Source organism: Colossoma macropomum, unplaced genomic scaffold (genome assembly GCF_904425465.1).
Source record: "Colossoma macropomum unplaced genomic scaffold, Colossoma_macropomum, whole genome shotgun sequence".
Taxonomy (NCBI): Eukaryota; Metazoa; Chordata; class Actinopteri; order Characiformes; family Serrasalmidae; genus Colossoma; species Colossoma macropomum.
The window spans coordinates 1,316,414-1,344,254 of NW_023494800.1; the positions used below are offsets into that span (position 1 = coordinate 1,316,414).

General features: G+C 38.6%; 1 protein-coding gene across 1 annotated transcript in view; it reads right to left on the reverse strand.

The window, feature by feature from the left end:
- gabrg2 (gamma-aminobutyric acid type A receptor subunit gamma2) overlaps nt 1–24,975 on the reverse strand; it is a 91,131-nt gene extending 66,156 nt beyond the window's left edge. The window contains exons 1-2 of the mRNA XM_036588993.1: nt 24,843–24,975; nt 1,580–1,722 (exon numbers count right to left, since the gene is read on the reverse strand). Coding sequence (XP_036444886.1) covers nt 1,580–1,722; nt 24,843–24,937 — 238 coding nt within the window. The 5' untranslated portion in view covers nt 24,938–24,975. The remainder of the gene's footprint in view (nt 1–1,579; nt 1,723–24,842) is intronic.
- Nucleotides 24,976–27,841: the final 2,866 nt, after the last annotated feature.

Genomic DNA, 27,841 nt, shown 5'->3' on the forward strand with positions numbered 1-27,841 from the left:
ATGTTACAGGTGTGGTTATGTTAGGTTAGGTGTGTTACAGGTGTGGTTATGTTAGGTTAGGTGTGTTACAGGTGTGGTTATGTTAGGTTAGGTATGTTACAGGTGTGGTTATGTTAGGTTAGGTGTGTTACAGGTGTGGTTATGTTAGGTTAAGAATGTTGCAGGTGTGGTTATGTTAGGTTAGGTGTGTTACAGGTGTGGATATGTTAGGTTAGGTGTGTTGCAGGTGTGGTTATGTTAGGTTAGGTGTGTTACAGGTGTGGTTATGTTAGGTTAGGTATGTTACACGTGTGGTTATGTTAGGTTAAGTATGTTAAAGGTGTGGTTATGTTAGGTTAAGAATGTTGCAGGTGTGGTTATGTTAGGTTAAGTGTGTTACAGGTTTGGTTATGTTAGGTTAGGTATGTTACAGGTGTGGCTATGTTAGGTTAGGTGTGTTACAGGTGTGGTTATGTTAGGTTAGGTATGTTACACGTGTGGTTATGTTAGGTTAGGTATGTTACAGGTGTGGTTATGTTAGGTTAAGAATGTTACAGGTGTGGTTATGTTAGGTTAGGTATGTTACACGTGTGGTTATGTTAGGTTAGGTATGTTACAGGTGTGGTTATGTTAGGTTGGATGTGTTACAGGTGTGGTTATATTAGGTTAGGAATGTTACAGGTGTGGTTATGTTAGGTTGGATGTGTTACAGGTGTGGTTATATTAGGTTAGGTATGTTACAGGTGTGGCTATGTTAGGTTAGGAATGTTACAGGTGTGGTTATGTTAGGTTGAATGTGTTACAGGTGTGGTTATATTAGGTTAGGTATGTTACAGGTGTGGTTATGTTAGGTTAGGTGTGTTACAGGTGTGGTTATGTTAGGTTAGGTATGTTACAGATGTGGTTATGTTAGGTTAGGAATGTTACAGGTGTGGTTATGTTAGGTTGGATGTGTTACAGGTGTGGTTATATTAGGTTAGGTATGTTACAGGTGTGGCTATGTTAGGTTAGGAATGTTACAGGTGTGGTTATGTTAGGTTGAATGTGTTACAGGTGTGGTTATATTAGGTTAGGTATGTTACAGGTGTGGTTATGTTAGGTTAGGTGTGTTACAGGTGTGGTTATGTTAGGTTAGGTGTGTTACAGGTGTGGTTATGTTAGGTTAGGTATGTTACAGGTGTGGTTATGTTAGGTTAGGTATGTTACAGGTGTGGTTAGGTTAGGTTGAATGAGTTAAAGGTGTGGTTATGTTAGGTTAGGTGTGTTACAGGTGTGTTTATGTTAGATTAGGGACATTTTTTTTAACTGCATAAAACTGCATGTTATAGTGACCTTAACACCATCAAAGACAGTCAAAACTAGTAACTAGTTCATGTAAAATGTTGATATTCTTATTAAATTTGAAAAAATCATTAAATATTAAAAAAAAAACGATGTCAAGTATGAGGGCTATGATGTAAAATGCTGCAATTTTGTTTTGTATTGTTATTTGTATGTGACACTTTAATGTATGTATGACTTTAACACCAGAAGGAAGTTCATTGGCTTCTTAGAAGATGTATTTGGTCACATTATGAACAGAAGAGCTGTGGACTCCTACCTCCTATGTCTGGTCGCAGCTTGTTGTCATAGCCGTCTAGTAGACTGTTCAGAATATGTGTGACATCACTCTCGTAGACCTTCGAGGTCAACACCCAGGTTTTGTTTGTCACGTCGTCGTCATCATTTTCTGTCTGGATGGAACTGGTGATGGGAAAGACACAAAACAGAGCGAGTCAGCGATAGAACCCGAGGCAACCTGACTCTAAGACCCAAATTAGGCCCATGATAAGCGATCCTCCACAGAAAGTTATTTTAAGGCCACTGTTGGAGGAGATTGTATTTCGAGAGAATAATGTTCACAGTGAGAGAGTGTGATATAAGAGGTTTTCTCAGTGTGATCCAAACTATTAAACTGGACAGGGCAAACATTGTGGTCACATTTACCGCTGAGAGTGATACCTATCACACTACAGGAGACTCAAGATCAAGCTTTGTCCTGAACCACGTGTGCTCACTTTCAAGATACATACATAAGTTAAAGAGCAATGCTAACAACCTTTTCACACTCTTTCCTGATACAATACGAGTATAATGGTTAAGATATAATGACAACATACCAGCAAAAAACATTTTTTGTCAGTGTTTATCTTAAAATCTTAAAATTTTATCTTAAAATGTCTTAAAAAACAATAATAATAAAAAATAAAAAAAAAAAACAATCTGACATGATACCACTTTCTTTTTGGCAATGCCGATGATGGTACTCAAACATTTATGAAAAATACACGTATTTATACACGATTACACGATTTTAGGTAATTATGCTTAGTTCAAGCATATTTCTTACAACAAGTAATGTTATCTGCCAATCCAGCCAAATAATTTCACTTACTAAAATCACTTAAGTAAAAAAAAATCCAGAAAAAAGTTTGCTTACAACAGTCTCCACGTAAAATACCTTAGATATATTGACTAGATTTAACATAATTTCACTTCACCAAGACTTCATTTTCGCAGTGCAGTGACAGCATTTCTGAATTAGGCTGAACATCGAATAAAAATAAAGTTAGCTAGTTAAATACACTACATGCTAAACACTAGACACTAAGATTAGATAAGCTACCGACAGCATACTTCAGATAGTGGCTTCCTATGTAGCTCCAATCATTAGCTTTAAGCATCAAACTGAGCACATGAAAAAAACAGTACATATAAAATTATACTTTCCTGTGATTTCATTGGCTGCTCTTTAAACAATGCCATAAAGTTATAAAGGAGCCTTTCCACTAAAATAATGATAAGGAGTCAATGTAGCATCCAGTCTGCCATCAGTCCAACATGAAACGATAAAGAAGCAGCGCTGCCATGAGGGCGTGTTCTAACCTCTTATCAGTCATGTTCAAGGTCCCTCCCCCAGTTAGACCATTTAAAAATGGTAGCCGATGAAAGGAACAGTAAATGCAGTGATGGCTGAAGCTCTCGGCAAACAACCATCATCACCACCACAGTAAGAAACCATGTTCAGCAGCAAAGAACAGACATAGAGAGAAGCAGAATAAGAGTTAGCATCAGCGCTGCTCTCCTCCGCTGGAGCTCTCGGCGAGTAAAGGGATGAAGTTTGATGCTGAACTCGCAACGTTTCTTCTAGACTGGTAAGTAAAAGAGTTGAAGGCCAGCAATCGACTGCATCCATCAATAGAGCAATGCACCAATCTCTTCAGGCTTTATCTGGACATGAACAATGGACACAAGCAGAGAAAGAGAGGGAGAGAGAAAGAGAGAGATAGAGAGACAGAGAGAGAGAGAGATAGAGAGACAGAGAAAGAGAGAGAGAGAGAGAGAGAGAGAGAGAGAGAGAGAGAGAGAGAGAGAGTGTAGAGCTGACAAAATGAGCCCTGATTCCCAAAGCCCTTTTATCACACACAGATCAAATAAGCCACCCTCTCTCTCTCTCTCTCTCTCTCTCTCTCTCTCTGCTTTCCACGCTCTCACTTTCTCTCTTCTTATCTCTCTCTGCCTCCTTCTTCTTTTCTGTCTCTTTCATTGTCTGTCTCACCCCCGTCACTCTCTTTCCTCTCTCTTTATCATGCCCTCTGTCTCTCTTACAGCCTGTCTCTTCTCTTTCTCTCCCTTTTCTTTTCTTTTCTTTCCGTCCTTCTCTTTCTGTCCCTCTCTTCCTTTCCTTCTCTTTCTCTTCTCTCCCCCCACTTTCTCTCTCTTCCCATCCACTTCATTCTTTTTCTCTCTCTTCCTCCTCACCACTCTCTTGCTCTATCTCTCACCCTCCTTTCTCGCTCTCTTTTGTCCTTTTTTCTTGTTGCATCCTATTTTCTCCTTCTTCTCTCTCTATCACTCTTTCACTCTCTCCAATTCTCCAATTTCTGTCTCCCTCTTGCTCCCCTAAGTCTCTCTCTTTTTCTATCTCCCTCTTCTCCATTCTCTTATTCTCTTTCCTCTCCATTCTCTCTATACATCTCTCATCCTCTTCTCTCTCTCTCTCTCTCTCTCTCTCTCTCTGTTAATGGTATGTAAGTCAGGTTCAGTGCTGTATGGAGGGATGTCTGTGTTTCTGGCTGAAATGTCTCTCAGCTGCCCTTTAATGAATATTTTCGGAGTGTTTCCGTGGCGCTGAGGGCCGAGGCCGTTCGTTTAAATTACGTGGTGTGTGTCGGGAGTGTTTTTATTATTTTTCTTTTGAGGGGAGTGTGGAGGCGAGGACGCTGGCGTAGAGTAATAATGCTGCATTAGTGAAAATGCGGACAGCTCTCACTCTCTCTCCCTCTCTGTCTCTCACTCTCTCTCTCTCTCTCTGTCTCTCCCTCTCTCTCTCTCTCTCTCTCTGTCTCTCCCTCTCTCTCTCTCCCTCTCTCTCTCTCTCTCTCTCTCTCTCTCCCCCTCTCTCTCTCTCTCTCTCTCTCTCTCTCTCTCTCTTAAAAAATGATCACCTCAGAAATTAAAAACTATCACCAAGGTTTGCTTGACAGCCCTGAGAGACAGATGAGTATCCTCAGCACTGTAGCTTAGCGATCGGTTTAAATTATAAAAAAAAAATTATACTATTGTTCACAAGGGCTGAGCGGGATAAGTTAAACCTGCTGGACTCTTTGGCCCAGTCCCATTTCTATTTTTACCCCTACCTCCTGTTTCTCGAGGGTCTCCTTGCCCCTTGGAACTGAACTACAAGGGGTAGTGGTTGAAATCTTCCTCTGAAATGGGACCCTCAAATAAAAAGAGCATCACTTCATTAACAGCTACCAGCGCTGCTCTGTAGGCGACCCTGCCAGTCTGCAGTGACAGCAGAGGAGGGTAAAGTTCAGCTCCTCACTGCTGGGCTTTAGTTACATTTAGGGCATCATATGCCTTCAAAGAGGGGGGCAATTATTTATTATCACCCACCTCTAATTCTTCAGTGATATGAAGCTGATTCAGAAGCTGAAGTCAGATATTCACCAGATTCTTGTTCGAATTTTCCCATTACACCTTAAATTTAAGGTGGAACAGGAAACTTAGCTAGCTACCGAGACATCAGCACTACTAGCGATTTTTATGCTTGTTATGAATAAAAGGACCAAAATACACTGAAACAACATTAAACTAAAATAATACAATAGTCACTGTAATTTTTTAATGGAGAAAATTTGTGGGTTTCTTTGGTCGCTTGGAGGGCCATGCAGCCCTAACACTTCACCCTATGAAGATGAGCTCAGTGACTTTAAACATGGCACTGTCGTAGGATGCCACCTCTGCCACAAGTCACTTTGTGAAATGTCTGTGCTGCTAGATCTGCTCCTGTCAACTGCAAATGCTATTATTGTGAAATGGAAAAGTCTAGGACATGTGTGAAGCTTCAGTCCTTGTGGGCCAAAACGCTGCAGATTTCAGCACGTTGCCTCATTAAACACACCTGATTAGGCTCATCAGCTAATTAGCAAGGCCTTCATTAACTGAATTCAGAGTGTAAACGCTAATTTCCACAGCACTTTGGCCCAGAAGGTCCCCAGTTTGACGTTCCTGGTCTAGGAGCAACAACAGCTCAGCCACGAAGCGGTAGATCACACAAACTCACGGAGTGAGGCCTACAGTGCACAGTGTCTATCCTCTGTTGAATCACTTACTAACAAATTCCAAACTGCTTCTGGAAGCAACATCAGCAAAGGAACCGGGCATGAGAAGATTCATAAAATGATTTTTAATGGCCGAGCAGCTGCACACAAGCCTAAGATCAAAATGCACAATGCCAAGTGTCGGATGGAGTGGTGTAAAGCGCCACCACTGGACTCTGGAGCAGTGGAAACATATTATGTGGAGTGACGAATCAAACTTCTCTATCTGTCAGTCTGATGGACGAGTCTGGGTTCGGCGAATGCCAGGAGAACGTTACCTGCCTGACCGCACTGTGCTAGCTGTAGAGTTTGGTGGAGGAGGGATGATGAAATGGGGCTGTTTTTCGGGGGTTGGCCTAGAACCCTTAGTTCCAGTGAAGGGAAACCTTAATGCTTCAGCACCAAGACATTTTGGACAATTCTACACTTCCAACTTTGTGGGAACAATTTGGGGAAGAACCTTTCCTGTTCCAGCCTGACTGAGCCCCAGTGCACAAAGCAGCTCCATAAAGGCCTGACTGGGTGAGTTTGGTGTGGAAGAACTTGACTGGCCCTCACAGAGCCCTGACCTCAACCCCATCAAACACCTTTGGGATGAACTAGAACGGTGATTGTGAGCCAGACCCTCTCGTTCAACATCAGTGTCTGACCTCACAAATGCTCTTCTGGATGAATGGGCAGAAATTCCCACAGACTCTCTCCAACATCTTGTAGAAGCTTCCCAGAAGAGTGGAAGCTGTTAGAGCTGCAAAGGGGGACCAACTCCATATTAATGCCTATGGATTTAGAATGGGATTCATAAAAGCTCCTGTAGGTGTGATGTGTAGGTGTCCCAATACTTTTGTCCATATAGCGTAACTAATGTACAGAAGACTGTAAGACACATCATTTAAATACATTTACTACATTTCTAAGCTTGCTTATGAACTGGTGTGTTTACTAGGGCATTATTGATGGTTTGCTAATGGTTTAATATTTGTTAAAAAGCAGACCTTACAGCTCTGTCAGCTTCAAAAAACATACATTTTTAATCCAACCTGGTCAGTTTACTTTTTCAAGTAATCATTCAAAACAACAAATCTTCTTCACAGTGATATTAGCGCTCATAACGGAAGGCAATCACTGCTGCTCTCATTAGTCACAACTGAACGTTCAGCTGAGAAAGAAATCTCTGCAAGCTGCAGCAGAAAGAGGAGGAAGACTGAAAGGAAAAGGAGACAGCAGTGCTTAGACGAATGCTCGGGCACAGAGCGGACCTTGGCAAAGCAATCAAGCAACAAAAGGCATCGTGAAGCAGTAACCATGGAACCGGCAGGAGACAGAGAGCCTATCCTTGAGAGAGCAGAGTGACCCTACGCACAGACATCGCTCTGGAGGCTTGAGGAACATTTCTAACACATCCGTGGCGAGAGACAAGCCCCCCCGGCTCTCAGAAAGCTTTTCCACGCTCCGCAGTCTGGGGCAAAAACATCGGCTCCCGACCTGAGGTCTTCTGGAGGAGACTCTTAAGTGCCTGAATGTTTGGAGATGTCCATTAAATCTTCATAGCTGGACTCCAGGTTCTTTTTTTACTCAGAGATGAAGCAGCAGCGCCCTTAAAGTGTTCCAAGCCCCAGCAAATGAACCACAGCAAAGGGGGAACAGAAATACTACAGTATCTATAAAGAAAATCTAATTTACAGTTTTTTTGAATACACGAGTATTCGGAGGTTCCGTTGGAAGATTACACAGTAAGAGGCTGTTTTACCACTGAATCATCTCATATATGTAAGTATTCATGTTGGTGGGTGAGCTGTAACTCTGTGCTCTGATGGAGCTCAGCTCATCACCGTTACTGCAGATTCAGCCCTGCAGGAGGACAAACACGAACAACACAGACCAGAATGACCACAAACACATGAACAGATATGAGGACACTTTATATGCGTCTCCAGAAAACACTACGAGGAGAAGATCAGCTGATTGGTGGATTCGTATAACCTGGACATCCCCAGAGTTCAGAACATTCCAGCGTGAGATTTTATAAAAATTTTATAAAATACTAATAAAAGTGGCAGCAAAAACTGCCAAAGCTCTTAAATAATAAACTCATACACAGATATAAACCTGAAGTCAACATCTTATTTATTATTACCAGCTTCTCATTTGAATTTTCCATTCCACTTTAAGTGGTGCTACAGTTACACTGAGGCGCCTTAAACGTAGAACGAATTTCGAAAATTAGTGAACACGAAGCCGACATCAGCTTTCCATAATAAATGCATCAATTTACCTCAATAAATGAATAATAAATAATCAACAAATACCTCAAACGTCCGCTTGGAAATGTTTACTGAGCAGCTCTTGTGCAGCACAGCGAAGTTATAATCAGTCATTGGAGCTGCTGATCGCATCTCACTGGCTGATCTAATGCTGCGTCCCAAACCACACACTTCTGTACTTCACCTGCTACACTAATGAGTTCACGAATATGCACTGTTTTTTTTTTTAATACTATATAGTGAGCTAGTATGTGATTTGGGACGTGAAAATAATAACGCAGCGGGAATCTCAGCCGATTTTAGCTTTCGTTTGTCATTACAACCACAAATCAAATGAAATCAAGTCAGCACACTCATGGTTAATGTGCTTTAAAAACGTGTTTAAAAATCTTGTTTTATTGCTTTGGCTGGATTGTTTATAGCTTTGGTTTCTCATGACAAACAGCCACAGCACTGCTGAATGAACTTGAAGTTGCCAATCAAAATGGTGGCAGTGTGATTGTGAAGTCATTGGTATACTGTCAATAGCGGTACTTATTTAACAGCTACTACTCTCTGGTGAGAGCGATGATAAAACCTGGCAACCCGGCTATGACTGAGCACAACCTTTCATGATAAAAACAGTGAAATATCCAAATAACTTAAGCAAATATATGAAAACAGCTACACCTTGAACTAAAACTGTGATGAACAGCAATTTTATTTTGCTGCACAGATACGTGATTCATAAACGCCACACAAGAGACTCATATCAAACTATATATGTACAAGAGAGCTACAAACGCAGATCCTATCAAAGTACCACAGTGTCCGAGCAGCTGGGCTTCAGCCTGACTCTTAACCCCTTAAATGGCCAGAGCCCGCCGGCCGCAAGTTTTATTATACACTTCTATACCCTAAGAACAGCTGAGCCAGTTTACATTGTAGTCCCTGTAGTTACTGCAGTTACAAACATACTAATTATAGTTAATTACAAAGCATAATATTATTGCTTTTTTAAACAATAAACAGTATCTGCACTAAATCAATGTAAACAGGACTAACTGTGCTCTCTTTATAGTGAAACAGGCAGGTTGAGTATTACTTGACACCTTAAAATCCCAGGGTTATTACATACATCACAATGTAATATGACATAATTATCACAGTAACAATCATATAGCAATGTGATATGATGTTGTTTACAACAGTATGTGATAAATGTGATATGCGAATGTATCACAGTAACAATCATTTTGCAACGTAATATGACATCATTTATCACAGTAACAATCATATCACATTGTAATATGACATCATTTATCACAGTAACAATCATATCACAATGTAATATGATGCCATTTATAACAGTATGTGATAAAAGTGATTCAATTTATCACAGTAACAATCATATCACATCATAATATGACATCATTTATCACAGTAACAATCATATCACAATGTAATATGATGCCATTTATAACAGTATGTGATAAAAGTGATTCAATTTATCACAGTAACAATCATACTGCAACATAATATGACATCATTTATCACAGTGACAGTGACAAAATGACATAATTTATCACAGTAACAACAAATATAATCATAGGATGCACCGATAAGGAAATTCCTGGCTGATACCAACATCCAGTGTTTTTCAAACATATCTGTCAATGCTGATACATAAACATTTACAGATTTCTATATGGTTTCAAAGTCATTGTGCATCCCTGTTCCTTAGTTTAGTGGCCAATGTAGCTAACATGTAGTATATGATTCAAGCTTACATCCCACCAATTACCATGGTTCTAACTGCATACCTGATTAATTACAAACCATGTGGAGGTGTTCAGTATCTCTAATAGTGTTGATTATGTTGTTCCTGACACTGTATGACTCACTGTTATCATAAACATGGACTAAAGTACGAGTGTCAATAGAGCTGCTCCTGTTTTATCTATACAATGTGATTTTGTCCATTTTACAGACAACAGAACTTTGTGTTAGATTGATATTAGGCTGAACCATTACTTTATGTTTCTAGTCCCACTAAATCGGTCAAAGCAAAAGAAAACAGACTCCTCAATTACTAATTTTGAGTCACAGGAAGGCGAGGCAGCAGAGACAGTACAGTACATACTGACTGAAAAGGTACAAGACTCACCTCTAGCGTTCAACTTGTGCTGAATATGGATAGAATTGAAAGACAGGATAGAAAAAGTTACACAAACCGATGACGCCAAAGGATTCAGTGCTGCTCCACAGAATACTGCATAAAACAACACATAACATATGAAACTCTACTGTTACATGATTGGATCAGATCCATTATTTTTTCCCTAAACTATCCAATCCAGCTGATATATTTCTGCAGATATCTGGTACCGGATCAGTGCCGTCTCTATTCGCAGTGTGACGCTCAGGAAAAGAGCGTGAGAACCCAGCGGTGGAGAGCGGTGAAGAGTAGGAGCCGATTGCACTTCTGTGGAGAACGCGCTACAGCTGGAGAGACGAGCCATAAACGACACGGTGCTCTCCGCGCTTCACCGTTTACTACAGCCTTTCGACATGATTGGGTTTTAAAGAGAGATTTAACATTCCCTAACCCCCCCCGATACACAGGGATCTGTGGTTAATGAGAAAGGCTGAAAAATCAAAGCTTTATCGAACACTTCTGAGGGTGATGAGTTAATGTGAACGGACCCGGTTCTTTATAAAACTAACTCTTTACAAACCTAAAGAGGGTCCTCTCTCTCTCTCCCTCTCTCTCTCTCTCTCTCTCTCTCTCTCTCTGTGGTCAATCTAAATCTCAGGAAGGAAAAGCTTCCCAATACAGATCATTATTACAGGTGTAGATACCGAACTTCACAGTGATTCGATTATATGATTCAGCTCATCATGATTTTGATTCAACTAGTTCAATTACAGCTGATTCAGTTACAAGTAATTAATTTTGGTACGATTCAGAATTACTTTTTAAAACTGTGGAGGAAATATGGAGGCACTGTATCACACATCGTAATACATCACATCATATTGCATTACATTGTATGCAAAATATCACATTGTATTATATCGCACTGGTATGTATAGCACTGTATTTTATCACAACACATCATATTGTATCATACTGTACTACAACATATCCCAGAGATTCATAATGTATTGCGATGTATATTATTGTGACGTATCATATTGTAACATACTCTATTGTAACTTATATCATTGTGTTGTGTTGTATCATGATGTAGCATGCTAAATCATATTATATTGTGAAGTATCAAAGTATTGTAACACACCACACTGTATCATATTGTACTGTACTGTAACATATCACATTATGTCTCACTGTATTGTAACGTATCACATTGTAACGTACTGTGTTGAATCATATCACATTATATTGTATCAAATCATGTTGTATTATACAGTACATTACATTGTATTGTACACATTGTTTCATATTTTATGTATTATGTCACATTGTATCGTACTATATTATAACATTTGATATTGTATTATCCTGTATTGTATCGTATCTCATTGTAACATATCATGTTGGATTGTTTTGTATTGTTGCATCATGGCTAGTGTGTTAGCTTATGACAAAAGTGTTAGTTCAGGACATTAACGTTTTACATATTACACGACATTAACATTTAATATATTCCAAAATCTCAAATAATGAAATTGCTGAAGTCAAGTATTCTAATAAACTGAAAATGCAAACATTAACAATTTATCATTGAAAACTGCCAGAGAATTTAGCTTCCGTCAATGTATGCAGTTGAATCATCACCTTTAGATCTACACATCATGACACGATGATGCATTTTCATATTTCTGCTATTTCTGAATGAAAGCTGGTGCGGTTATGAGAAGAATTAAGCTGACTTTATATTGACTTTATATTGATTTATGTCTTTTCTTTTTCACTGAGGAAATGATTCAGTCTTCTTTGTTCCAAACAGCAAAGATGGTACCAGTGCTGGCCTTAAGGCTAAGAGACACAAAGACCGTACGGTAAAAATTCTGTTGAATATTTTACTTGCTCTGTACGATGTCAATGTCTTACTTGCAGAGCGGTAACGAAACTCCTCTGTTAAGACTAAATACCTTTCTACAGATGCCATCGAGCTGCGGGATTACATAAAGCCTCAACATCTGCCTTGCCTCATGGTCATACACACTGTGCAGCCATACGTGATGACATTACAGAGCCAAAAATATTCAAACGGTGGGAAAACACAGTCATCATTTCCAAATGTTCTCATATCTCATACGTTAAGGTTATTACGGTTATGTTATGATCCCTCTTGGCTCGTGAATGCAGCGTATACTGAGAACCATTATGTTATATTTTCATTGTTATATTTCATATTTTCACAGACTGTAATGTTTGAACTGTCTAGAATTATTAATGTTGTTTTGCTATGCTATCACACTTTGTTCCTTTATGAATTCAATTTACATTAGATTTACATTCAGGATAGGCAGTTTCGAGTCTGCACTTCTGGCTTTTTTCCATCAAGAAATTATGGATTTTCTTTCCACAAAATGGCTATGAGTACTACAGCTGGATATTAAAGTTCCATACTCTTGTAATACTCACTGAATTATTTAGGCACAGGGGTTGGCTGACACTCTAACCATTATAAGGTGTAAGGGAGGGATAATGTTTTATTTTTCTCTCTTAAAATATATATATATATATATATATATATATATATATATATATATATATACATATATACACATTACTACATTACATATATTACACATTACTAGCTAGCTAACGAAGTAAATACAGAGCGGTGTCCTGATGCGGGAGGTGTTCATTACCCTTTTTCCAATGTTTGAGTTCAGTCTGTTCTGTTTGTGTTTACTACTACTACACAGCCTCTTTCTGCAGGTTCCCAAATATTCTTCAGTATGAATTATTTACCAGTATGATCTAATAACACATTTTCCCCATAAGTAAAACTCTGCTGGCTCTCTGTGTGTGAAATGGTGTTGAGCCGCTAGTGAGCAATGAGGGTGAATTTTCAAAATAGCAATAGAAACACTCTTATAAACGTTAACTTGCTCACCGACCTACAAAGACGAAAATCCAGTTTGGTTCCAGTTTTGTAAATCATTCACATCTCTAAAAACAGGCAGAAGTTACATTCTATACTCTGAAAAAAGGAACTGTACAGGCACATTTTTGTACAATGTAAAAGCACCTTCAAAAGGTGCAACATGGTCCTTAACTTTGTACATTACATCTACATCATATATAATATGAGAAGCAAAGTAAAAAGCCTGGGTCAAGACTGAGTATATGGAGTTAATGCAACTTAAAAATATAATAACTGCAGCAAAATATGGTACAATTGGTACAAAACCAAGGAGACTAGATAAAATGTGTTTCCCTTATACCACACGCCAGTAAGATTATGATCAAATGGAAACAAGAGCCTTATGTTGAAAGAGAACTGCCAAAAATACAAACAGGATTCAGGAGAGTAAGAGGACCAAGAGATCTCACTGCTGATCAAAACTGGATAACTGAAAGAGACAAAGAATTCGAAAAGGGAGTTATTTTGTGTCTGTGTGTTTGTTATTTATGTATTTCTGCATTTTTGTGTACTTTTGATGACTGCTTGAGTGGGGTAGTGCAAGATAAATTTCTGTAAAATGGTATCATCTAATCTAATCTAATCTAATCTAATATAAGTACGTGTTTTATAGATTAGAACAAAGCCTTCTACTGCCTAATGAAGCCTTATGACCATGGAATACCAGAGCATGAACCTTGAGTCCTATATGGACCATTTCATGGTTAAAAGGTTCTTTGCATGGTGAAAACATTCTTCAGATTGATGGAGAATGTGCTGTATATGGTTCTACGTAGAACTTTTTTTTGAAAATGGTTCTATAGAGCACCATAAAGTGTCCTTCTATTTTTACAATCTCACACTTGTAACAACAGAAGAACCCTTTTTGGTGCTATATAGAACCATTTCATTATGCATTTGAACATGAAATCATTCTAAATATAACTACTAAAGAACCTTTGAAGAACTATCTTTTTAAGAGTGTGGAGTCAAGACAGGGTGAATGGAGTCAATGCAAAAAATATCATAAATATACACCTGCAGTGGAATATGACACAGTTATGTTCCCTAATTAAAGGTAGTGAAAATATAAGGGTTCCAGCCCAGTGAGAGTCTAGTACCTTTTTTGGTACTACTGTGGAAAGGGTTAAATATCCAACCTTATGTTTACAAACATTCTGCTTGCATCAATTACCACATGCTTTTGTTAGCAGGAGCGGCACAATCGTCAGGCTGAGCCGAGCGCTCGTCCAGACTCGTGCTGCTCTGCTGCTTAATGAAGATAATAAGCTGTTTCCCTTTAATGAAGCCTCATTGCCATTTTGTTTATCTGACTGTTGATGTTAGCGAAGGCCATTTTGTCTCACTCCAGCATACCAAACAATCTGTGATCTCAACCTGAAGCACCGGTCAAGCCGCTGAGGCCAAAAGTCACATCCTGCCCGTCCGCCGGCCTGAGGAGATGAGGCTATTAACGACACATCCCCTGACCTGTGATGGCCAGCAATCCCTTAATTAGATGACCTTTAAACAGCACAACTATTAACGGAACACGTTAAGCTCTCCTAAACGAGATCAGCCCGACTGGACATAGCGAGCTAAACATTTCACACGTGCATAAAGGGGTCAGAGAAAATGCTGTTGAGGGTTTAGCAAACTTTGACAAAATGCTTTTTACACAGTCAGGATTTTTTTTTTTGACACAAAGCCATTCAGCAAACAGCCTGAAAGCTAATGCATGTGCTGAGATGGCCTTCTTGAAAGAAATTCAAGCAGAGATCAATAAGAGGATGATTATTTACAATCAATTCCTATTAGCAGATAAAAAATGTCTTCATTTACAGCCTGGAAAGACACAAATGCAAGATTACCTCTTTAAAGTGCAGCCATATTATTCAGTAACCTCTATGAATAATGTGATAATCACTAGAGCTCCACAATATAATTGTGATTATAGAATTGTGATTAAACTGATTCATATTATGCTTGTGATTCACCCAGCACTATGATAAAATAAGGTCAGGGAATCAATATTGTGACCCGGTTTAAGATTGGCCTGCATGATTTGACTGAAATAATTGACCTTTACTGGATGAATATTGGATGGCTGCATGAATCCTTAGATGTAAAATGGAATGTATTTATATTCAGTTAGAGAAACCCATCTGTAACTGTGACTGATTGGAGGGATCATTTGCATATCGAAGCCTTTTGTGATGTCAGTATTGCAAAGGCCAATATCACCAATAGCAATTAACAAATGATGTACAGTGCAGTCCCAGTGACCATTACAAATTATTCAATAATGTATGATAATGTACTAGGCCTGCAGAGAAGGTCTAATGCTGTGTTCAAATGTTTGCATTGACAAAACAAGTCATTCCGCATCTTGTAGCAGTATTGCACTTATATTGTACATTGTATGTTTATGTGTTTTGTGCTACAATAGAGCTGAGTTACATCTTGTTGCAACGGATCCAATTACCACGATGAGTGGCAAGAAAAAAGACTCAATTAATCAAACCATGCAAACGTTGCTATGGTGACAGTATTACCAGTGAAAATGGAAAATAGATGGAAATGGAGCTTTACCAGTATAGACAGAGAAAGGCAGGAGGCGCTCTGCACTCTATTGTTTTTGACGTACAATGCTGACTTCATCTGGATTTCAACAACGAGATGTTTGGCTCCCAAAAAAATCAACATTCGGTTTATTCCACCACCGCGGTCGACGGCAAAAGTTGGGAAAATTGAACTCTTGATGGAGTGTTGGAACACCCGCCGCTGCTTATGATGGCTGAATTTTCTATTGCAGCTTTGTTGAAAACAATGGAATATCCAGTTTGCCCACCTACTGCAAACATGTGAACACAGCATGATACATGTCTGTTAGATTTAAAGAGCTGATCAAATTATGCCAGCAAATCTGGAAAACCACTCGATGGCCAGCAGACTGGAAGAGGTCAGTTCATATTTCACTTCCAAAAAAAAAAGATCATGAATGTGCAAACTATCGCACAATTTCACTAATATCACCAGTGAAATTACCAGTAAAATTATCAGTAAAATCACCAGTAAAATTGTGCTCAAGATCTTTCAACACAGATCAGGACCTTACATTGAAAGAGAACTGCGAGACATACAAACAGGATTCAGGAGGAACAAGAGATATTATTGCTGATGTACACTGGACAACTGAAATAGCCAAGGAATTCAAGAAGGAAGTCAACATGTGTTTCTACACATGACAACATGATCACGGAATATTCTCAGGAAATTGGAGATACCAAAGAATCTGACTCAAAGCCCAGATAACTAAACTTTTGGACACTCTATGAAACAAACCAGTTTATTTGAAAAGACAATTCTGCTTTGAAGAGCTGAAGGTAAAAAAGATGACCAGCAGCGAAATGAATGGAAACGATAAGAGGAACCATGATCAAACCATTAACCCCTTTAAAATCCAGTCTTATAACATACTTATTATTCAGTAACTACAGGGGCTTCAATGCAAACAGGCTAAGCTATTCTTAGATTATAGAAGTGTGTAATAAAACTTTGTGCCAGCCTGTGGAGACTGGCCATTTAAGGGGTTAAAAAGACCCAAACAGAAGAAGCTATATTAGAAAAAAAAATCCAACAGTTATAATAATAATATTAGTTCAACTGAAAATTATCCCATCAGGATTGTTTTTTCTGTGGTATCTAGGTAAATACAGCCAAGCAAGCTCTCCCATTGGTTAGGGCCTCAGGAGCTGGACAGAAGCCCTTACACATTAGATCAACAACCAACATAATTAAGAAACAACAAAGGAACGAACCAATCATATGTTGATTTACAATTTGCAATGATTAAAGCTAATTTAGTCAGAAAAGACATGATTCTAGACTTGAAATATGTATCTGACTGCCTAACCATACTGCAAAGGCCAATATTATAACTACTATAACTTAATCCATATCTACTGTAAGTTATTCAATAACTACAATGAATCATTCAGTAACCACACATGTACGTTCTGTAGTGATGAGAGTGTGGAGTTGAAGTGTACACCCATATACAGGCCTTTAGGGTTTAAACGGTTAATCCCTGGACAAAAGCTTATCTGCCAGTCCTTAACTGACCTCCTAGCACCCACGGTTAGCGCTTCCAGAAGGCGTGAGTGAAGCTCAGGTTCACTGCGGCTTTCATGAGAATGTTAAGGTGAAACTGGGGGGTCCTGCTTTAAAGCATCCCTGCAGGGTGATATCAAAGCCCTCCGGCGGTCTTTTCAGCAGGAGACCAGAGGACAGCGCTAATCCCTGCAGTGCTGCTGGAGATGAAACAGCCATGACACATGTCACTAACACAGAGGAGGTTTGATCTCACACTGGGCCACCTTTTCCCTACGGGTCAAGGAGCCAAGCTATTCCACCTTATAGCAGCATTATTGATAGGTAGTTACACAATTACATAATATTCAATTTACATGTGTATCAACAAGTCTGAGTCTGTATTTCTGACTTTTTTTCCATGAAAAAATTACAAATACATAAATAAAAAAGTAAAAAGGTTTTTTTTTCTGTTTGCAAAACAGGACTATATACAAAAGTAACAAAGGGGAATTCCATCAATTTTACAAAATTCACCCAGTGAATCCATTCAGTGTTTGAGGTGTAAACAGAGTGATTTAGAGTGTGAAATGGTTCAGATGTCTTCACAGTGGTGGTGATAGGAACCAGGGGTCGCCATGACTACAACACAAATATAGACATTTTATTTACTATTCAGAACCACCAGTGAACCTACACGAGTCTTCTGAGTTTATATGGAATGTTGATGATGGAAAATAGTGGAAAATCTGAAATAATAAGTTTTCTTTGGGGACTATTTTGTCTTGCATGTGTCCCTCCACCACAAATTAATTTTTAAAAATACATTATAGACCAAAAACAATGTCTCAGACATTATAACTTCATTATAACATCCATAACCATTTCATATAATAACTTTCTCTGAGGGAGCTTTAAGAGGTGGACGTCTGATTTAATTCTGACTCAGTGAATTTATCTATCATCTCAGATGAAACCAATCTGAATGACCACTGAATTAACCATGTGATGATACAGAAATTTGGAATCCCCCTTTAAGACTGGTACACTTTTGGTATTAAAGGCCAACTTTGGTTCATACATCCAAATATGCAAATTCAGTTTGAGCCAAAACAATATTTTTCACAAGAACGTGACCTACTATCATGTTGTGTTATATTATTGTCATTGCATTACGTTTATGACTTGAGATCCATCTACACACCATCACAGATGGCAATTCAAGGACAATAACTGTGGTACAAACTGATCTGTATTTGTCCGTCAACCATTTATAACCAAAGCTCTGTTAAAAGAAGTCTAATCTGTCTAATCTTTCCTTATTTAGACTGTAACAGGGACTGACTGTCTAACATGAGGACACAGCCAGTTCAATCTCAGACTGTTTTAGCTGGGCTTTTTTATGAAATGGCCATGTTTTGTGGACTGAAATGACATCCTGCTCACGGCAAATCACTCCATATTTGAGCAAGATTGCTATGGATGATGGTGCTGAAGAGAGAGAGAGAGAGAGAGAGAGAGAGAGAGAGAGAGATACAGCTCATCTTTTGCTCTGTTTCTGATGCTGCATCATGGCTTTTACCTTAAATGTTTTACTTATCATAGCTACCTGCAATAGAACGATGTCAGTATGCAACATTTTTCACAGAGGTGGTCTTAGCAGTTGGCAAAGATAGGCAGCAGACTAGGACCTCAATGAGCCAAGGGTCCCACGAAAATGCAGATTAGATATACTATACCTGTATATATACGATTAAATAACCTATCCAAAAACATTATATATATATATATATATATATATACATATATATATATATACATATATGTTTATATATATGCATGTATGTATGTATGCATGTATGTATACATACTGTAATACTGTATTAAAAACATAAATACATAAATAAATGTTATTTAATAAAGTATATGGAGGTTATTAACATTGTGTAGTATATCTAATTTGCTTGTTCATATATATATATATATATATATATATATATATATATATATATACATATATATATATAGCTGTTGTTTGCAACTGCAGCAATTATTACCGGAAAATTTAATTACTGACCACCCCCAACCCATGTTAATAATGAACTATTCCATGTTTTTACCTAATCATATGTTCTGTGGTAAGATTTTTTGGGCGTTTTGAGGGAACATCAAATAAAATTATAGAGGTAGAGAAACACAAAAAGAGGAAAGAAGGCAAAAATTTGGCTGACTCTGTTTTATTCAGTCAGAACAGAGCAGGCTGTACACAATGCTAGTGTAAATGTTAGTATAAACAGGGTTGGAGTAATTAAAAAAATAACAAATTACAAGTTACTAATTATTTACTTCAAAATGTAATGATTATTAAATTTATTGCTTCCTGGGATCTCATTACTCACTACTTCTACATGACTCTGTACTTAATTATCTATGATTTAAGCACATTACCTAAAAGTCAAAACGTCTAAAAAATAAGCTAAATAATCTTATAATATACTTATAATATACTTATAATAATTTTAGAATAAGAAATATTGTCTATATTGACTAGATTTAAGGTTTCTCTTGCCACTTTTGTGGTACAGATGTTTGCACCACTCAGGAGCCCAGAGCCTCACTAATTTAACCCCGTGCCTCCGGGGGGCCTCATTCTTGCCTTTAGCCCCTAAATCACTAAATCCACCCCTGATTTTTTAGGTACATATCAGCCAATCCTGACAGATAAATGAGGAATGTACAATATAATTGCAGCCAATAAATTGTTTGCTGATAAATGGAAAAATTTAAGTATTATTATCAGTCCAATTATCGAAACTCTGGCTGATAATTTCAACTCATAACTTGCTGTCCTGTCTTTAGTTTGCATGCTAGTGCTGGGTGGTAAAACAGTGCTGCGGTTTGTGGAATGTTTGGTCTGATCTAATCTATCATTAGCTTAGCCAAATTCTACACTCCTAAACACCACAGAGCACATTTGGTTTTAGCTTTCTGCCACTGCAACACCAGCCTCTCGACCTTCACTCTCTCAGACACTCATATTTATCATTTACATTGGTTTCAACAGAGCAGCAGATACTCAGAATCAAACCTGCACTGTGGTGTGTGGTTCTGTTTGGGTCTGTAGCTGCTCGCCAAGCTAAGTTAGCCGATCAGGCTAAAGATCTAAACACCACTAAGACACATACATCTCTGTTATGTTTAGTTCATTTTTGTTTAATAAAATGATCATAATATTTGTGTTTAAACTCTGCAAGTATTTTATTAATACTCTTATTTTACTACTAGGTTTTGGTTGGAAATAAAAGGGCTACAATCATGAAGAAAACTGTCCAATCAGGATTGTTCTCCCTGTGGTATATATGTAGATACAGCTGAGCTGCTCTCCCATTGGTCAGGACTTCAGGAGCTGGACTGAAGGCCTTACATATTAGATTAACCACCAACACAATAAAGTGACAATGGAATCAACCAATCACACTTTCATTTACAATGATGTACAAAGATAGAAGAACATCATGCTAGACCTTCTGGAAGTTACAAGCTTCTAATAAAACATATGGAATGTCTCTTAAAAGCTTTAAGTGTCTGTGTTTTATATAGAATGGGCAGATGATTTGTGTGTATGTAATAAATAATAACATAAAAACCAGCAGTCAAAAATCCAAACCAAGCCAACATCTCCAACCACGTTAAGGAAACCCAGCAAGCGTCAGATATTAAACTAAACAATAAATTCCAAAATATCATCTTTTTGTATGCTGCTTTTAGCACTAGCACACTGTGGATTCAGGTTTAAGGCTCAGAGGTCCCTGATACTGCAACTGTCTGCATTCTAGATGGAAAATAAATAGAGAAGGATGAGAAGGTTCCTCTTTCACCTCACTAATGGACACACTGGCCACAGCCTTAACAATAAAGGGCCTAAAATAGAGATACCATAGAACAGGGCCGGCCAAAGCGAGGCCAAAAAACACGGAGACGTTTGTTTTGATGTGAATAATTTGAATTTTTCACATATTTTTTTGTGACAAAACATATTTTGTCTACATTTAAGTGACACTGGAATCAACCAATCACATTCTCATTTACAATGATGTACAATGATAGAAGAATGTCACACTAGAACTTCTGGAAGCTTCTAATAAAACAACAGGGAATGTCTTTCACACATTTTTTCCCACATATTTGTGTGACAAAATATTTTTAGTCTACATCTGACCTCAACACAAATGTCACAACATATATGTAGCTACCACTTATGAGCTAATGACAGAAATGGACAGTGGTAATAACATATCAATGAGGAGGTAAGAAAACTCAATACTTTTACATACTGAAAGCACATGTGCTCCAAAAACCTCTACATATACTCACAATGTGCAGAAACGTAACTCTAACAAACTGTCAAGCTGCTTTGTCCTTTAGGCTCTCAGCCCACCAACCATCACACTTCAGGATCACAAGACAGAAAGCCATACAGGGGATGCACGATGATGTATAAATCATATTGATATTGGCAGAAAATGTTACTGGCAGCTGATCGACAGATAATAATCTGACTGATATTTCAAAGCAATATTTGACGATATATTTTGTGCTCCAGAAAAGCAGAAGGTTTAAGTGATGCTGAAAACACTGTGTGCGTACAACAGCTGCACTATAAACAAGAAATAAAAGGGAACAGAATAAAGACTGAGCCCAAAACCCATCATAAACTCAGCATAAACTGCAATACATATATGTTTTTATCCCAGTAATAATGAGAAATACAGTTTATGCCTTAAGGATTAGCAAGATATTAAAGCAGACAATAGTAGACAATTACTAAGCCTTATTGATTATGAATTGTATGCAGCTAGGTAAATGTATGATAGTTCATATTATATAATAAGACACACATCTCTATTTTTCCATTCATATCACAGCACAGCAGCTGTCCTTTATACTATGTGAACATTTCATAATGAGTGGACCAACAGTAATGATCCAAAATGGATTTAAATAAAAAAATAAGTCTTTTACATCATTATCATTAGCAAATGATAACATAATGATTACGATGCTGTTTATTAGAGGGTGTTGTTGTAAAGTGTTACCAATTAGCCTGTAATAAATTATTAGCTGTTAGCATCAGGATGAATCAGGGCATTTATATGAGCCATATAATCCATTTAATCCATATATAAAACAATATTTTATCTGTATCAGTTCTAGAACTGTTTGTTAACTGTTATCATGATGTTCGTTTTTGCTAAAGGCTGCAAACGAGCCTTTCAACCAACCACAGTGTTTTTACCTGAGCATTCTGACCAATCACAGTTCCAGATGAGTTTCTCTGTTCTGATGAATCAAAGTGTTTCACAATGAAAGACATTATTTTGGTCACAATAATGTAGATCTTTACCCCGTCTGATTCATCAATGTGTTTATAATGAGTTGCAAGAAATATTGAAATCGTGATTCAATCCAGCAAATAAAATCACAAAACTAGAATTTTGTTCATTTCATATGCAGGTTCTTTTTGTACTATTGTGACAACAAAGGATACTTTCATCAATCATTTCTGCAGCCTCGTCAAAAGACGGAACCTTCTAATAATATTTAATATTACAAGGCCTTTTCTACACCGTTAAAAAAGATGGTTCTTCAAGGGTTCTTTAGTACGGCAGTGGTAATTTATATAACCATATCAATGGTTCTATATACAGAATACAATGATATACAGTACAGTGATTAAACTGTTCTTCTCCAAAATGTTTGTTTCTTTAAATAACCTTTTTTTTTCAAGTGTTTTCATATAGCACCTTAAAGGTTCTGCTATTGTCATATAGTCATAGAATCTCACAACAAAATGAACTAATGTTCTAAGGCCTTGAAACCCAATTGTGGATTCCAAGACCTCAAATTTCAAGCAAAAATGGTTCTATATATTAGTTCTCTGTAACACTAGCTGGTCCTTTTCAGTACTTTATAGAACCATTTTCCAAAATATTCTTTAAAAGCCATATACAGCAGGTTTTCCATCACAGAGTAGAACCATTTATCCATAGAAAGGGCTATTTGTACAGTGCTCACAGTTCTATATATAACTATTGTTTTCACTAAGGAACCTTTTAGGAACCGTTCTTATTTAAAAGGGTCCATGTCATAGAAAAACAACTTTTGCTTGTGTTTTGTTGAAACATTGTGTGAAACAAACATTGTTAAAGTCTCAAAACACACCATTCACTCCCCAGTCAGTACAGCCCATAGATAAAAACTGATGTCAGGAGAACCAGCTCATTTACATATATCCACCTAATCAGCCTACAGCAGTTTAGCCCCACCCACTCATGCTGAAGTTATAAGGAGTGTTTCAGCCTGTACTGCTTATGGAATATAGCAGTCTTAAAGGCACAGTAACAAGAACAGCCTGGTATATAAACCAACACAAATGTTGTTGTTGTTGTTAATAATAATAATAATAATAATAATAATAAGCCCATTTCTACAAGCTGCAGTACAATTTTGTTCATTTTGCTCTTAAACATGATGGCAAAATTCACACGAAAGTGCGGCCTACAACAAACATTAGCATAACGAGGAGCTACATTATGATCTTTTCTGAAGACACTGCCACTAAGACATCAAAGCACATCAGCTCATACAGGCCGCAGGTCTCAATAAAGCTAGAAAAATGATCTCTGCTGATCTACTGTCACTGTGCTGGATGTCTGATGCCTTATTGCTAGCAGCTGATGCATCATAGGGATGTCAGTTCACACAGTAAGTAGCCCAAATGCAGGCCAGATGGCCACTCACAACAAACCTAAAACGACAAGATTAACAAAAAGGGAGGCAACGTTACATCCACACGCATGCTAGTTCACCAGCATCTCTCTGTGCTTAGCTAGGCCACACATGCTAAGCAGCACTATTTCCAGCTAAGCTAAAGCTGATTCCTGTGGAGGAGGAGAAGGAGGAGGAGGGGGAGGAGGAGGAGGAGAGGGAGGGCTGGAAGAGAAGAAAAAGGAGGAAAAATAGACTTTTATCATCCTTCCATGTCTATTTCCTCCCTCCCCGCGTCTAGGCTAAAGCGGACAGAGGGCTTCTTTGTGAAATGTTGATGTTTTGTGGACTGAAATGGCGTCCAGCTCGTGACAAATCCCTCCCATCTCTGAGAACAGGTCTGCTATGGACGACGATGCTGAAGAGGGAGAGAGAGAGAGAGAGAGAGAGGGAGAGAGAGAGAGAGACAGCTCTGCTTTTGCTTGCTGATGTGGCTTCAATCGTGGCTAGCTGCTTTAGCAAAATAGCCACGTAGCCTCGTTCAGGCCTTTGTGTTTGTTTTTTCCAGCTGGAGTTACACAGGAAGTCACAGCTGCTCACATCTTTAGCACAACTGGATTAATAAGATACGCATAGCAAACAAACAACAACCAGCAGAACCACCGTCGTATCCATAGCAATAGCAGCGTTGAAGGAACCCAGGCGCTCGTTAAAAGCGCATTTTCTCCACCAACAACCGCGCTAAACGCCCCCAAATACCCCCCCTCATATTCTCCACTAACGCCGTCCTTTCGCTCCTCGTGCGCGGCAGCCTCGCGCCGCCAGGGAAGCGCACATGAACGCAACAAAACCGTCTTTCATCTTCCGCCCTCCGTCCGCGGCCAGCTACTTTCTGCTGCACACCGAGCCGTTTTCACCCCGGTCTGGAGGCGCGAGCCCCGCGAATGAATCACACGTGCGCGTTCGCGTTTAAACCTCCTCATACCAGCACCGCGCCGCAGCGGTCTCGAGCTTACCTGGAAGGCAGATGGGCGGTTATTAACAGCCACAGAAAGAGGCTCGCGGTGGCGGCAGGATCAGAGGGGTAGTGTGCAGGAGCCATGATCACCATCTTTCTTCTCGCGCTGTGAGCGTGTGCGCGCGCGCGCGTGTATGTGTGTGTGCGTGCGTGCGTGCGCGCGCGCGTGTATGTGTGTGTGTGTGTGTGTTACAGACGGACGCGTGCCCCCTGAATCTGTTACTGCCTTTCTTCGCTCGCGCGCATTACGGGCATCGGAAGAGACGCTTCCGACCAATAAAAATAAATAAATAACAACAACAACAATAATAATAATAAACAAAAGAAAATAAAAATAATAAACAGAGCCCCTACAGCGCGAGCGCGGCGGAGAGAATCATAAACGCAGCCTCGCTGGTCCAGCTGCTACTGCTCTGCGCGCGCGCGCGTGGAGAGAGAGGGGGAGAGAGAGAGAGAGATGCACCGCGAGCCTCTCGGTGCTGTGAGCACGCGGATTAATTTGCAGAAGGGTCAGTGTGAGGAGCTGCAGCACAGACACGCGCACGGGGGTGGGAGGTGGGGTGGGGGGGTGGTGAGGGGGTAAAACAAAACCTGCAGCCGGTCTGAACTATTAATAATTGCACCAGTAATAACTGTAACAGAAAGAATGATGACTATAATACTGATAATAAGTTATCATACCACTACTGACTACTACTGCTAATAATAATAATAATAATAATAATAATAATAATGAAAATTATACTAAAAATAACAATAAAAGCATTATTTACCACTACTACTACTACTACTACTAATAATAATAATAATGAAAATGAAAATTATACTAAAAATAACAATAAAAGCATTACTACTACTACTACTACTACTACTAATAATAATAATAATAATAATAATAATAATAATGAAAATGAAAATTATACTAAAAATAACAATAAAAGCATTACTACTACTACTACTACTACTACTACTACTAATAATAATAATAATAATAATACTACTACTACTACTACTACTACTAATAATAATAATAATAATAATAATAATAATAACATAATTAGCATTACTATTTTACTACTAGTCTTTAATGGTTCCTTAGTAAAGTTGATGGTTCTGTATAGAGCCATGAACACCCAAAGAACCGTTTGCTCGCTTAAAAGGTTCTTTGCATATGAACTTTTTCTGACTGATGGAGAATGAGTTGATGGTTCTATATTTGTTTATATACAATATGTTAACATATTGTATATACTACGTTTATACTACTACTACTACTACTACTACTACTAACAACAACAACCATAATAATAATAATAATAATAATAATAATGAAACATTCTGTACTGGCAGATTTTAATACTAATGTTTTACAATGTCACATTTTTAATAATGTTATTTATATCTTTAACTACTCAAGTACTTAAACTCAAGCTTAAACTACTCAAGTACTCTCTGCTCCACCTCTAGTGTTATCATGTGAAGTTAGACTGGAAATACTGATGTTATAATGTGACTCACTATGGGGGCAGTCATGGGCTGGAGGTTGGGGAACCAGCCTTGTGACTGGAAGGTCGCTGGTTTGATCCCCTGAGCTGACAGTACATGACTGAAGTGCCCTTGATCAAGACACCTAACCCCCAACTGCTCCCCCGGGCGCTGTGGATAGGGCTGCCCACCGCTCCGGGCAAGTGTGCTCACTGCCCCCTAGTGTGTGTGTTCACTAGTGTGCATGTATGCGGGTGTTTCACTGCATGGATGGGTTAAAAAGAGGTCTAGTTCCTCTGTGTGCAAGGACAGTTGGCAAATGGCTCTGATTCCTAAGAGATTCCTTTGCTTCACATGTTGCGGTGACTCACACATTCAGAACCACGGACAGCACCAGTACTCAGTAATACAGAGATGTTCACATTCAGCACCTCGGACAGCGCCGGGCTTGCTGCTATGGAGATTCAGGCATTCAGCACCACGGAGTATCACTCACTGTTTTCACTATAGACCACAAAGCTTTTTAGAACTGACCTTCCCAGGTCAGTAACTTCACTGTGTGCTTATTCCTTGCTATATAATCATGAACACCAGCCACATATTTAATTGCAAGGGTGTGTCACTGCACAAGAACTGACTCAACTGACTCAACTGACTGAACTTGTTCTGAACCTGCACACCTGCTCAAGAGACAGCTTAACAACTGAATGTTTTTCTTTTCAGAATTTTATGCCACTTTAAAATGTCCAGTTAGGATAATTGGGTTCCTTGCTCTCCTAGTTTGCTGATTTTATTGGCTGAACAGAAAATTCAGCTGTGCAGAAAAGGATATTTTATCTGTTATGTTTGTATTTTTTGTAATTTGTGCCATAAACTGAGATGCTTCCACACTGACTGGAGGCAATTAGCCACCAGGAGGTCCTGCCACGTTTTAAAGCTCTTTGTGTACATAGAGCTACTATAAACAGTAAACAGTAAGGTAAACAATTAAGTCCAACATGAGACATAAAGATGTGAAACAGGTAAACATTAGCAATCCTGAATAAAGTTAATGACAGGAGAGATACTGAAGTGTAAAGTACAGCTGTCTGATCTGTGCAAATGCAGCTGATTGATGAAGTGTAATATATTAAAACATTACAATACTGCAAATAACAGTGTAGTAGCACCATGGACAGCAGCATTTACCTTAAAGTACACATTTCAGTTGTGAATTAATGTCAGAAAGATTCTGCCTTTGTCAATCAGTTTCACTCTTTATCCTCTAAACCTGCCTCAGTGCAGCGTCAGTGAGTTTATTTGGTTAACTAGCAGTAGCTGGGTTAACTATGTAACTTATATGGTAGGCTAATGTTAGCCACATACAATGTTCACTTAAAAATGAATATCATACAAAGAGCTAAAATATCAGTGGATACAAACACTCTTAGCTTGCTAATGCTGGCTAAGCTAACCTATCATCACAGCCAGAAAATACAATGTAAAATTCAAACCATTCTTGAAGTAAAATCG